Genomic DNA, 14,387 nt, shown 5'->3' with positions numbered 1-14,387 from the left:
AGCCTTTGATTACATTTAGCTATATAACTGAAAATGGCCTAATGAAAAAAATAACAAACCTAAATACTAAATCAACTGCTACTGGGTGAATGTGGCGCTGCAAAAGGACTATTTTTTTTTCGTCTAAAGATTATTTGGAAGAGTAAAATTGGGTTTCAATTGTAAAAATATTTCCTGATACATAATTGATATAAGTAGTAAAAGATAATAAAAATGGGGCCGTGCCTCCACTGCGTCGGGGTTGGAGAAGGGAAGAGGGCTGAGACAAGTGGGAGCAGAGAATAAGGTATGGGTTTGTCGGTGGGGTTAGTTGGGTATGAGGTGTGGTGGGTGTGTGGCTAGGGTGGTCAAGTAGAGTGATTTGGTGGATATGGTTTGGGGTGGGAAGAGGGCGGTTGATGATTAAAGTGGGAGGGACTTTACAAGGAAGGAGGAAGGTAGAGAGACTTAATTTATTATGTGTAATTAATTAATTATTTTATTAAAATATTTAATAAGGATAAATTTGAAAAATAAAATCTAGATTGTCATGTGTATTAACTAATTATATTATTTTAAGGGAAAAGAAATGACACATGTTATGTTGAAAAGAAAGAAAGTGCAAAAGAAAAGATTGCTAGTATTTCCTGACAAAATTCTAGTAAAAAGTTATGGTTGATGAATTAGCACCAATAACATATGAAATATGTTTTTAAATTAAAATTGAATATGAAATAAAGAGGGAGAGATTCTTTTGTGAAGCCTACAAGGTTGGCTTTTGGTTGGAAGTGAGACTTGACTAACAATTTGCGTGTTTAGAGCAAATTAGTCAAAATCCAGATTAAGTTTACATTATAAACAAGCTGCTTTTAACACTGCTTTATAGCTAGACCTCAATAATTTAGCATAACCATATCACTTTAGGCAAATGATGTGACGCCCAAGACAAGATCCAGACCTCCATTTGGATGTTGTTTGGTCAAGTTGACGTTGATTGTCCCATGTCTTCTTCCAAACATAAATGAACTTCAGTTGGGAGAGAAAATAAAAGGAAAAACAAAAAAACAAAAAGTTTAGTAAATTTCGCCCTAATTTCCGGTCAAGGTATATTTTTTATGTTCGCATCAAGATTTAATGGTTGGTTGATGATTATTATTGTTGAACCAAAAAAAAAGAAAAAAGAATATGGCCTTACCTACTAACTTTTATCATCAGAAGTTGTAGGTGTAGTGTGGCTAAGAGGATGTTCGATTACATTAGAGAGTTGGTACACAAGTTGATATCTAAAGTTGGTCTCCCTAGCATTTTCCTTATTCAAATCCACATTCGCACGTCATGACTCATCGTAAGTACAAATCACATGAATTATACGCAAATTTTGGCTTCTTTCCAAAAGGGAATATCAAAGCATTCCTCCTTACACACAAATCACATTGAAGTACACTATCATAAATCACAAACACGTGTCAAAGAACGAAGAGATAATTAATGAAGGGATTAGAAAATGTACTAGAATTCGATGCTATTGTTTTTTGGATTTCGTGAGGTTTGATATGTGGATAATATCATTATTATTATTATTTATAAAAAGCGATAAAAAAAAGTACAAATGGAGTTATCCTATTAGCAGTATGATAGATATGGGTAAATTTATCCAGTGACTTGAGTTAGCTTAAGGACTGAAACGATACGAAGAGAATCAATCTTAAAAAATACTTGTCTAAAACCCCTATCTATAGCCTTCATTGTTGCATATTAAGGCAATTTATCAAGAACAAAATTTGCCGTTAATCTTCATGACTCTTCGAGAAAGACTAGACAACCCAGTAAACTCAACAAGTTTTTGGGAATCATGACACAAACTCATAGACAACCCATAAGAGTTTTTGGAATCAAAACTACAAAACTAAACAAAAACGACTAAAGTAGTAGCAACATATCAAAGCCATCCATATCAAAATAGAGATGAACAGATCTGCAACAAGGAGAGAAGTCATCATGGTCCGCCAAGGCACCCAGATCTAAAGCTTTCTTGCTCTCTCTCTCTCTCTCTCTCATTCTATCTTCTTTCACGGTACTTAACTGTGAATTTTCGACAGGATCAAGAGGATTTTCAGAACATGTGCTCACCTCCGGCTGGCTTTCTCTCTTCTCCTTTCGCCTAGGGTTTACTCAAAAGGGAGACTAGGGGTTGTTTAATAGTTACATTATTTTAAGTGTAAAAAACACTAATCGGAAAGTATGATCCAGTCATCATTATTCATTTTGCTAGTTGACAAAAAACAGCAAGAGATGATGTTTACGCGATTTCAATCTATGCTTGAGAGAGACCCATCCCGATTTGATATTTCGACAAAATTATTAGATTCATAATGTTAGAAAGGAATGACTTATCCATTTGGTTTGAACAAATTTATTTTTCTGGGTGAGTTAGGATAGGATTATTTAAACCACATGAAGAATACAGCTAAGGTTTGGGCATGATTACATGAGATATATGTACCCGTATCTGTCATGCATGATTATCTCAATTTTAAGATATTTAAGAACCCTCCAGAAATTCGATACACCCGAACGTGTCCTAAAAAATCTCATGCAAACTTTGATTTGGTCAGCTTTGAAAAAAGCCTCACCACCAAGCAAAAGTTCAAAAGTAGGAGCAAGATTCTGTAGCTGCCTTTGAAATAGGGTTGAGACTGAGAGAGATTGAATGGTCCAGATCTGGAGCCTGCAATTTCTTCTAATTTTTTTTTCAAAGTTGGATACGATTCCCAGAAACTTGAAAGCGAAGTTATAATTAACATAAATCAATGAAACATCACCTTTTGCAAATTGCTGTCTAAAAAGTCTTGGTCATTTTAGACTTGTGAACAAGTCACCAACTTTAGCACTCGCAAATGAGATGGATTGAAATCTCCAAGAAAATAATTAAAGGTTGCAGAATGACGCATGCATGTTTCAAATTAAAGGATCAAAGGGGTGAAGCTAGTGGTAAATGGGCCCACCAGTGGATAAAGCTCGTAGGTCATGGTCATCTACATATAAATAAATAAAAGATTATGTGCCATAACAATATATACACGTGGATTAGACCAGTTAATTAAAACAGTACGTTCATTCTAATAATGCGCTCGAATTCGAGATTTGGTTACTCTCCTTGATTATATTAGCATATATAACAATAAGATGGGGAACAATACTATTGAGTATTGACTTCATGCTTGATAGTACATAGCAACTGGTAGCTAGTGAGTGCTTGTACTATGCCTTGTATCTTTTGTACTAACAATTTTCAAATGGGTAAAACAGGGAGAAAAAGCTAAAAGGCAGATATACACAATCCAACGACCAAAAATGGGTTCCAATCCACTCACGTCAATTTTGATGCTTTGGTTCTGCCATCTGTGTATTTTTGATTTATAATCCAGTGGATACAAGTTGGGCCACGTGGCAGTTCTGAGACCATTGATAGCATGTAGGTGTTGCAGGTTCTGTGTCTGTGTCTAAGTATTATTTATTGAATGAGTGATGTAGAAATGGGTGGTTGTAACTTGTAACTTTGTAAGTGGAAGAAGAGGAAGAAAGGACTTGCTTTTCAATTTGAATATTTGGGGATGGCTTTGGGACGAAGCAAAAGATGAAGAATCAGGTCCAGGGTAGGGCATGTAACAAACAAGTACATAACATCTCACTTCACATGGGGTCCTTCCTCCTCCAAGTCCAGGACCAGGACCATCATGTTCATGTACAGTTGGGGCATGTGACTTTTCTACTGGCACACAGCTTATCAATTTCCAGTGCCCTCTCCCAGCCAATATGTTACAGTGGCCCACTGAATATTTCCCTGTTTGGGCTTTTTCATTCCACCCGTTCCAGCTGAGTTGTTTGGTGGATGGATCGCCTCATTCTTATTTAATTCTACATGTGCATGCAATTAATTGTACTTTTTTCGCTTTCAATTATTTCATTCTCTCTATCGGATATTATGGATGCAACTTCCAACTGCTGCACATCTTTTCTAATACACCACACGCGTTACTATCAATTGTTTTTATTACGTTTTATATTGGGAGAGATGATAATATATTAATTTGCATACATTACACGTTATTATTAAATATGAAGGATATCATTAAATATCCATTAAATTAGCTAATTAGGATAGTGAGTCACCAATTCCACATTTAAAGTTAATATACCTAGCATAAACTTTAATAAATCTCCCCATAACCGATTAATTTTAACCTTAATTTTCTTCCTTTACACTTGAGTTTAAATTCCGACTATAGTTTGCTAACTCCACATCTATAAATAAGAATAAATTAAAGAAATAAAAAAAAAAAAGATAGCCTAGTATACTAGACATCATAGAATACTTGACAAAAATAAAAGACATTATAGAATAGAATAGAATAGAATAGAATAGAATGCTGGTCCTCTTTCAAATTTCCAATTCCTTGATTGATTCAGTAGTTGGCGTGTGGCCTCCTCATCCATGACATGGAAAGAGCTCCATCAACCAATTAGATATTTCACAAAATAATTACTAAAAATATCAAAAAGCAGATGCAGATATTTATTTATTGGTTCCACGGCTCGACGCCACCCGTTACTTCGTGAGCCCCACGGCGCCACGAAAAATAAAACGACACTGTTCAGTTATCACTTGTCACTTTCGGCACATGAACATATCGACTAGCTCACCGGAAGTACCGCTGTTAGTCGATTTAATAAATAAAGACTAGGGCGGTGGTGAATCAGTCGTGTGGCCAAGGCGAGGGTTGTGGTTCTTGTAACACGTGCCACGATTTGGATGATGTGGCGACGTGCATGCGCTGAAGCCGCAGAAGCTGACTCAGGCTTGCCTGGATTTTTCTCGAAAGCTGTGAAAGGCAATTTCCTTTTTGTTCTTCTTGTCGGCGCCGTTTCCACGAGTCGGCTTCAAGATTCGGCTGGCCAAGTCGTTGGGTTACGCTTCGAGGTAGTTCCACGTACACACGTGGTTTAGGCGAAGTGTCGATCGAGTGTAGGTCCCATAATTTTTATATAGTTTTTTGATAACCCGAGATGACTTGTTAAATAAGGAGTTAGGCCATCCAATGACTTTTTCTTACTTTAACTCATTACCATCTTTTTTTTCCCAAGCTTTTTAAATTATATTGAAATCCGTTTATGAAAGATCTCGATATTATATGACATTGTGGGCCGAACTGAATTGAACTATATCAATTTTATTAAATAAGTATTGTAAATATTATTTAGTATATTGTTATTAAACTTATTGAATAGAACAATAATTCAACATATTATATTTTACGAATTTTATTTAAAAGAGTGTGATTTACACTCATCCACCTCGAGTCACCAAACAACGCCGAAGACTATCAACTTGGCAATTGGCACTTGTACAGTTGTACTCGTATAAGCAAATCTAAAGGGGCCTACTAAGGTGGGGTTGACACCTCTTCGCGGGAAAACAAACATATTTTTTCTCCATTCCATTTTATCAAATTTACGTTTCAAAATCCTTGATTTACTCAACATTGTTTTTTTTTTGTTTTTTATAAACAAAAGTAAGTAGGAATGGGAGTGGCATAGGATGAGTAGGTTTGTTAATTTGTTTTTTTTTTCTTTAAATTCTTTTTGGTGCAGAAAAAAAAAACCAAAAAGTAGGTTTTTATTTTGTACTTTACCCCCATAACATAAAACCCTAGTAAGGAAAACCAATAGTAAATTAGTATTAGTAATCTAAACAAGAAAATGAAAAAACAAAATTCGGAAAAGCACTTGGTATTAACAGCATTGCAATAACAGTAAATGCTTAGACATTGAACTGTGATTGGCTGACTGCATAATTTGGAGCCTAAAAAAAGCACTTATCAAGTAAAGCACTTGATTTTGTTGAAGCTTTTACTAAAATGAGCAAAGAAATCGTCAAGAACAAAAACGACAGCGAAGCCTAGAAGCCTCATACCATCCCCACCCTATCCCAATCCAATTCACAAGCAACCCGATCCAAGCAAGGGAAGTGAAAAATCAAAATTGGTGGGTCCTGAACGGACCTCAAACTCCAGACTTAAATTTAGTTAATTGACAGAATTATTATAGTAGAGATACGTTAAGGTGGGCAACATAAAACAACTAAATTTCAAAAAATTATTTTTTTATTTTATATTTTAAAATAAGTCCGAGACTTCCGTGAGGGATTTTAAAGGCTCCGCCAGTGCCCGCGCCTATCGGCATCTTCCATTTTAAAATTGAATGCCAAATCCTATCTGTGTCTCTCTCTCCATTATATATAACCTTCCCACAATTCAACTCTCCTACTCATTCTTCAACTTCAACATCTAAGGAAAGAAAATACCATTTGCATTTGCACCCACCTAACCTTTTTCTCTCTTGGTCCCCCTAAAATTTGATAATCTTCTCTCTCTCTTTCTTTCTTTTTCTCATCACCGACCCACCACCACCATTCCAACTTTTCTCTCTCCCTATCTTTTTCTCATCTCCCAAACAACCATTTTTCTCTCTCTCTAGAAAATATTAACTAATATTTGCCTATTGCCTACTATATATACCTCCTCTCACCACATCACTTAATAATATACTTGCCCACCACCTTTTTCTCTCGTTGCTTTGACAACTCTCAATCTCTCTATATACCTTTTTTCTCTTTGGTGTCTCTCTCTCCTGAAACACAATCCTAGATTTGGGTTTTCTTTGTCCCCTCTGGAACCTAACCAAACCAAACCCACTCTTCATTTTTCTCATTGGTTCACAATGGATAACAGCATCAACCACAATAGGAAACGACCCCGATATGACTCGGACCACCCAGAAACAAATCATACCCAACCCGAGTCCAAACTCGTCCGAGTCAACTCGAGTCACTCAGTTACCTGCTCGCCCGAGTCCGGTTCCACCGTGTTCGACTCGACCAACTCGGAGGTGAACTCGGACGAGTCGTTGACTCCTCAGCCTGTCCGGGTCGACTCGGACGAGTTGGTTATGGAGTCGGAGGAGGTTAAGCTGATCCAAGACGACCTCCTCAACATCCTGGACGATTCGGACACCGTTACCGACCGTGACCCGGCGATCCAGGACCTTGACTCGGTGATTAAAAGCTTCGAGGAAGAGATACAGGTTCCGGCATTTCCCGTGTCCGAAACGACGTCGTCTCCAGGCGGGTCGTCGCAGCCGGAATTAGGTTACCTTCTAGAGGCTTCCGACGACGAACTCGGCCTCCCTCCGACCAATGGAGGAAGCGAGGACGGAAAGTTGGAGGCCGCTGATTTTACGTCGAGTGGTTCGGAGGCAGTTGGATTGGACGGGATGCTAGGGTTTGAGAACGACATCATTCCGAATTACGACTCGTTTGAGTTGGGAATTGGTGGCGACTGTAACTTGAACAACAATTATAATGGCGGGGCGGAGTACGTGGCATTAGGTGGGTTGTTTGATTACTCGGATGGCGGCGTTTCGGATGTTTCGTGGCGAAACGAATCGCTCTCTGCTCTGTAGGAACGTTTCGGCGGCAAGGCGGTTTGGGGGGTGTTTTGTTTACAACCCCGGACCGCTTTGTACCAGGGTACATGATAGACGTGTAGTTGTTTATATGATAGGTTGTAAACTTGACACAAAGTAAAAAGACAAGAACATGGAAAATTTTGAATTTGAACCCAACATCTTGTTATTTGTTGCTTCTGCCCAAAAAAAAAAAATTGTTTATATTTGTTGGTTGCTAAATTGACTTTCGTTTTAAATTTTTGGGTTTGGGGTTGGATTCAAAAACAGAAAACGGGGGAAGGTGGGTAGATCTTTTACTTTTCAATTAATAATACAGAAATTTCAATGCTTCAAGCAGATCACATACCAACTGGGGAGTAATTTGTTTTGGGTTTATATCATCTCTCGTCAGTGGATTTTGAACAATATGTAATCTCTGAATATACATTATTCAAATGATTTAATGTATATCTTTGCTTCTATTTATATTGATGATTTCAATGTTTGTGTTAAGGTGAGGTTTCTGTGTCCTAATTGATAGACGACTTTTTAGACACTTCTTGTATACAAAATTATGATTATGTATTAAATCGGATTGAATTTTTCATGTCTAATTTCACGAGATAAAAATGAATTGTTTATGAACGCTTGGAAATAAAGATTAGAAAATGTCATTTTTCCTCATTTTCATGTTTGGTTGCCTCAATCGATTTAGAAAATTAAAGTACCAATCAATCAAACGCTAAAAGAAAATTAACAGAAAAATAAAAGTAAATTTATTTATTATTTGGGCTCAGAAGAAGCAAAAATATACATTTGGGCTCGAAAGAAGCAACAAATTTGTTTGGGCCTACAGAAATGGACCGAATGGTACAATAAGGAGACAAACCGGGTCAAGTATATAGAAACCAACATCCATTATCATCTCCCCACTCTCATCCACACACTCTCAAAAGATTGCACTGATCAGCTTCTGTTCTGCACTCTCTCTCTTACTCTCCTCCACTCATGGCTCTAACCATAGCCAACAGTGGAGCTACTGGTGGAGCTAGGCTCCTGTACAGCAGCTCCACCAGTCTCTCCTCTCAACGCCACTTCCTCTTCCCTCTCTCCCCCAGAAGGACCCTCCACGTGGTGTCAGCCAAGAGGTTCACGTCCAGAACTGGGAGGTCCGACGGCAGGAACAAGAGAGGCACCACAACCACCAGAGACCAAGAACAAGACCCACTGCGCCTAGAACGGACGGCTGAGATTGAAAACGTTGGTGGTGGTTTTGCTGTTGACAATGTTGATGATGGGTATTTCTTGCCTAAGCTTCCGGGTGACGAACCTGACTTCTGGGAAGGTGAAAAATGGGACTTTCTTGGCTTCTTTGTCGAGTATTTGTGGGCTTTTGGTATTGGCTTTGCGGTATGTCTTTATTCTCTCCCACTCTAGTTAAATTTTGGTCCTTTAATTTGTTGGGTTCGTGGTTTTTATGTCTCTGCTGCTACGAGTATATGATCAGTAGGACTTTGCTAAATTATAGTTTAGTTCAGTTGTAGCTGAAACGCTGCTCAAAGAATGATTAATTTCCACATTATGTTATGATTTTGCTTCTATAACAGAGTTTTCTGGTAATTATTGGAGAAATGCTCTCCTTCACAAGCAAGGGCCAATGCAACTGTGATTTCAAGACATGCCGTTTTTGATTCTAGCTTTTAACCTTCATGTCTGAAAGCCCCCACTGCTGATTTGAATGATGTTCATAGATTCCTTAACTAGCCAAAAAGCTACCTGCTGGAACTAGTTATATGATGAAAACCTGAAGAAGAAATTCAGGGAGTTCTATTTGGTTTTACTTGTTGCTTATGGAAAGGTTGAGATTAGAAATTTAATAGCGGTTGAGTGAATCTTTTTCCTGAACAGAGTGTATGGAAATCTAGCTCATAAGTGAATACTACCCTACTTTTGCTTCCACTAACCACCCCTCAAGGCTAATGCTGTTCTGTTTTGGTGTGTGTGTGTGTGCAGCTTATTGCTTGTTTCGTTGCTGCTACTTCTTACAATGAAGGAGCAACTGATTTCAAGGAGACTCCTGTGTACAAAGATTCATTCCAGTCTCGGGAGTTTTTGGAAGAACCGGAGGCAACTAACCCAGATGTCTTCGAATCCAACCCAACTGAAGTGGCTCCTAGTTTGGAATAGTCTCTCTGTCATGAAAAAGACATTTACATCTGATACATGATACACTCCTAGGCAAAGAAACTCTCTGTCAAACTTAATATCTCAATTTGTAAGGTGACGTTCCATATGTAAAACTTCTTTTTTGAATTGTATTTCCCCCCACTATATTATGTGGGGTTGATGCAGAAAGGCTAGGCTAAAGAGAGGCAAATGAAGGGCATAATTTGACAGTAAAACACTGTTCTTATTCAAATCAATTGAAGTTCCGGTAACATTTAAACAAAACCATAGTGAAATATAATCTTGAGCTGGTTCTAATTAAAAATAAAATAAAAACTTTAAACACACCATAAAAAACCCATCCACAGAAAATAGAACTCCCGTATGCTCGTATGATCATACTGAAAATAGAACTCCAGACACTAGAAAACCTCCCATAGCCAGCGCCGCCACCGTGAGGTAACTGCCCATCTTCAATTTGGTGCCAGCACTTGAAGTTCTGCCAAATCCTAACCCCATCATGCTGGGTCTTGGTGCATTTAGAGGCATTGGAGAGGCTGAAACCCAAAGAAATAGAGAATCATAATAAACCCAAAAATTCACGCCTTGAATAGGATTTTTTTATTTACTTTTTTCTTAATCAAAGGAATGAACCTACAAGGAATAGTAAAATGACTAACCTAATTGATGGGTTCTTACTATTTTCTGATAGTTAATTTCTTTGTGAGACACCATTACATAAATTAGAAGGATTATATACAAATGTAAGAGATGATATCTTTGCATACCAGCAATGGTAGAGTTAACAGCAGTTGAGTTGGTGTTTGTCCCAAAGGAAACTTGAGAACTAGGTGTGCTAGGAGGCACATGTACCCCTGCAGCAAAGCCACACACAAAAAAAGAAGAAGATTAAAACAACGCACAAACATGAAACTGTTTGAAGTTATTCTACTTAACAGAGTTGAAACCAGAATTATCACAGAACCCTCTTGTTTTATATATATTTTTCTTTTCCAAAATCAGAAGTTACCTGAACAAGCAGAGATGTCAACTTGAAGGCTGCAAAGAGCAGGCAGCTGAAGAGCACGTGTGGTGTTGATAGGGAAGGAGCTCAAAGTAGTGCTATTGAGCAAAAGGCAAAGGCAGTCTGGCTGCTGGCTATAGAGCAGCTTGAGGTTGTCACAACATGATTGTGCCGGAGATTGGGAAGTGCCTTGCACAAACGATGCACACGAGGCCAGTGGAAGAAGCCGTGTGGTGCATTGAGCAATGGTAGGGCTTGAGGAGCTGGGGTCTTGTGAAAGGATGGATGGTGGAAGGGAAATGAGAAAAAGTAGCAGAGTCAGAGAGGAAAGGGCAAAAGGATGTTGAAGCAGAGAGCTGTGAAGAGAAGCCATGTTATGTCCTTATGTAGAATAATAATTTGAGATTACCATTTACCAAGGTGTAAATATATGAAATGTTCATGTTTTGAGTGTGAGTTTCATGTATATATGGTGTGTGTGTTATTGTGCATGCATGCAATTTTTGCTCTCTTTTCCAAAAATATGTAAATAGATGAATGTGCTGCATGATTTGAGTGTCAGTTGCTACATGCATGGTGTGTGTTGTTCTGCTTGAACTTCTTGCTCTATTTTCCAACTTTACCGGTCCAAATGACATACAAAACAAACTTGATTGTTCTTCTTCTTCCAAACAATTAAAACTATTCAAACAAACTAAGAGATTCGTACTTGCGAAAGGCCAATTTTCAAGAGATATTGGTCATGATCTGCTGATATTCGAGTTCCTAAAATGATGTGAATTAACTTCTCCTCGTTTAACCATCTAACCCAAACAAGGTATCAAGTAATCTTTAAGGTTAAGACCTCAACAAATCAAACAGAAAAACAATTTACGAAATTAATATGATTGATCAACGTTCCAATTTCTACCTGTAAGTCCTTGTATTATTATGGCTACGGAAAGATGATAAATTTAAACTAATGCAACTAGGAGGTTCCTTTATTAATATGATTGATCAATGTTAGAATTTTCGTTTATCGATAAGAGTAGTTTAGAGCATTATCCATTATTATTAGGCCATTATCAGAGTCTCTATTGATTTACTGTGAAATTTCTACACCAAAAAGAAAAGAAAAGAAAAAACAAACAGAGCTCTCATATTGATTTACTGTGAAATTTTTTTCTCTTCAATATTTGCTTTGGATGTGTTGAAACTAGCAAATTAATATCTATAAAGTATAAACTAATACAACTAGGAGAGTCATTTTTTACAATTTTTAAAATTTATTAAATAGTATAGCCGCACGGCTATACTACGTTAAAAAAATTTGGTGTTGCCGCTCGGCTATACCTATTTTGACACGTGAATGGCGGGTCCTTTATATATTTTTCATAAATAGTATAGCCGGGCGGCTATACTCTTTTATTTTTATTTTTTTTAAAATAGTAGCGCCACTTGGCCATACTTATTTTGACACGTGAGCACCTAATGTCAAGGCGGATCTTCCTTTAAGAAAAATATTTAGTATAGCCGCACGGCTACACTGGGTTTAAAAACCGTATAGCCGCGCGGCTAAACTCAGGTTTTCCTGATATTTTTTAAAATAGTATAGCCGTTTTCATAAATAGTATAGCCGGGCGGCTATACGCTTTCATTTTTTAAAAAAAATAGTAGCGCCGCTTGGCCATACTTATTTTGACACGTGAGCACCTAATGTCAAGGCGGATCCTCCTTTAAGAAAAATATATAGTATAGCTGCACGGCTACACTGGGTTTAAAAACCGTATAGCCACGCGGCTAAACTCGGGTTTTCCTGATTTTTTTTAAAGATAGTATAGCCGCCCGGCTATACTCGATTTTTTCCCCCTCCTAAAAAAATCAAATAGTATTGCCGCTCTGAGCGGTATATATATTGGGATCCTTTTTTTTCATAAATTTTTTCCCCCAATTTTATTCATTACCATTAGGCCATTACTTAAGTATATATTGATTTACTGTGAAATTTTCACACCAAAAAGAAATAAAAAATTGAACTCTTAGATTGATTTACTATGAAATTTCTTTCTCTTCAGTATCTGTTTTGAATATGTTAAAACTAGCAAATTAATTGTTGATTTTTACAAGGCATTGTAAACATGTTTGAGTTCCTTCGTTCACCTTCTCCATGTAAATTAAATGCTCAATGGCCATAACTTCAAGTTCCCTGCATACCATTGTACTACGATTTCATTGTCCATTAATTCTTTGTACGTCCGTTTTTCAATAAGAAATAGAAGGAAAGAGAAAATGAGCAAGAAGTTTTCTTTTTTAACCCATCAATTGAGACTGACCATTTTCGTCAACCTATGTATTAAGAATGCATACGATATGTATCCCATCTCGCTGTCCTAAAAGCTTTTGCAGCTCAAAATCATATAGATCAGATTTCTCAGTCAAAATGGTCGTATTCATTTGAAAAATCAACCCCTTCCAACTCTATTAATTAGTAGGGTTTATCGTAGCTATGATCCCTCAATTATACCCGTAATTACATTTGGGTCACTGAACTCAATTATTAGTTGCAGAGGTTACTCAACTATGTGTTTCGTTGCACCAATAGTCCTTCCGTCAAGTTCGTTAGTTTTTTCCGTTTAAAATGATGACGTGGCAAGATCTATCCAATTATTGATTGGCAAATGTGTCTTTTCTGTTAGGATTATTTGTAGCAATGATCCCTCAACTCTACTCGGAGTTATATTTTGGTCACTTAACTCCAAAAAATAGTTATAGAGGTTACTCAATTAGGTGTTGTGTTGCACCATTAGTCCCTTCCGTTAGAGAGACTTGACGGTAGGGACTAACGGTGCAACGAAACACACAGTTGAGTGACCTCTGCAACTAATAATTGAGTTCAGTGACTCAAATACAATTACGGGTATAATTAAGGGACTATAGCTGCGAAAAACCCTAATTAGTAGGTGGAACTGAAGTTAAGTAACTTCAATGAACGTGGTTTGAAATACACATACATACACACATTCTCCTGTAACGGTTTATGGTTTTTCATTGCCAAGCTTCAAAGATACACACAGCAAAGCCATGTCTCCGCCTCTTTGGGTTAAGAAGAAGTTTGCTCCACTAAAAACTCACAAGGGCAGTAATAGGTGGCTACTTCCTCGAACCAGCTCTGCTTCTGCTACAACCTTAGAGGTGCCTCTGGTTGGTTCCCTCTGTCTTACTATTTTCAAACACATTATGTATAGTTAATTGATGTCGGTTCGCAGTTCATGCTTGATTATAATTTTATTAAGCAGATTCCGGAAGTGGTTATAGCTGCTGATTTAGGATGCGGCAAGTGCCAAAGAGGACTTCCCAGGTGATTTCAGATGTTGATGGTAAGAGAGTTCTTTAAAGCCTTCTATGGAGCCATTACCCGGTTGAAGTTCCTGGTTATGTAACATCCATCATATGTGAGAACGATAATTTATGGAAGCTTATCGCGGGTACCAAACTTTCAATTATACATGACCAATTACGTATAATTTGTTGATGTGGGTTCTGCATTTTTGCAGATATGGAGTCTACATCTTCTGGATAAGAAGGTAACGCTCACTCGTAAATCAGTCCATAAAGGATCTCTAAGAAATGTGTCTCACAAAGCTTCAAGGATTGCAAGATTTTCTATCCGTTGTGATTGCTCTTGAAAATCCTTTTTATAATGAATTCATCCATGTAAAAATACCTGAGTTTT

The 14,387-nt window shown here is 37.5% G+C and overlaps 3 protein-coding genes across 3 annotated transcripts; 2 read left to right on the top strand and 1 right to left on the bottom strand.

The window, feature by feature from the left end:
• On the top strand, positions 5,392-7,971 carry LOC18776483. The gene has a single exon (XM_020563801.1). It carries the CDS (start codon positions 6,760-6,762, stop codon positions 7,498-7,500), a length of 741 nt encoding a protein of 246 aa, XP_020419390.1. The 5' UTR covers positions 5,392-6,759; the 3' UTR covers positions 7,501-7,971.
• On the top strand, positions 8,379-9,840 carry LOC18775737. Its single transcript, XM_007209574.2, has 2 exons — positions 8,379-8,895; positions 9,499-9,840. Exons 1-2 carry the CDS (start codon positions 8,494-8,496, stop codon positions 9,670-9,672), a joined length of 576 nt encoding a protein of 191 aa, XP_007209636.1. The 5' UTR covers positions 8,379-8,493; the 3' UTR covers positions 9,673-9,840.
• On the bottom strand, positions 9,943-11,206 carry LOC18777423 (non-specific lipid-transfer protein-like protein At5g64080). Its single transcript, XM_020564801.1, has 3 exons — positions 10,682-11,206; positions 10,440-10,526; positions 9,943-10,256 (listed from the first exon to the last, which is right to left on the bottom strand). Exons 1-3 carry the CDS (start codon positions 11,046-11,048, stop codon positions 10,048-10,050), a joined length of 663 nt encoding a protein of 220 aa, XP_020420390.1. The 5' UTR covers positions 11,049-11,206; the 3' UTR covers positions 9,943-10,047.

The sequence above is a fragment of the Prunus persica genome, chromosome G5 (genome assembly GCF_000346465.2).
Source record: "Prunus persica cultivar Lovell chromosome G5, Prunus_persica_NCBIv2, whole genome shotgun sequence".
Classification (NCBI taxonomy): Eukaryota; Viridiplantae; Streptophyta; class Magnoliopsida; order Rosales; family Rosaceae; genus Prunus; species Prunus persica.
Note: the sequence above shows the minus strand (reverse complement) of the source record. Positions and strands in the feature narration are given on the sequence as shown.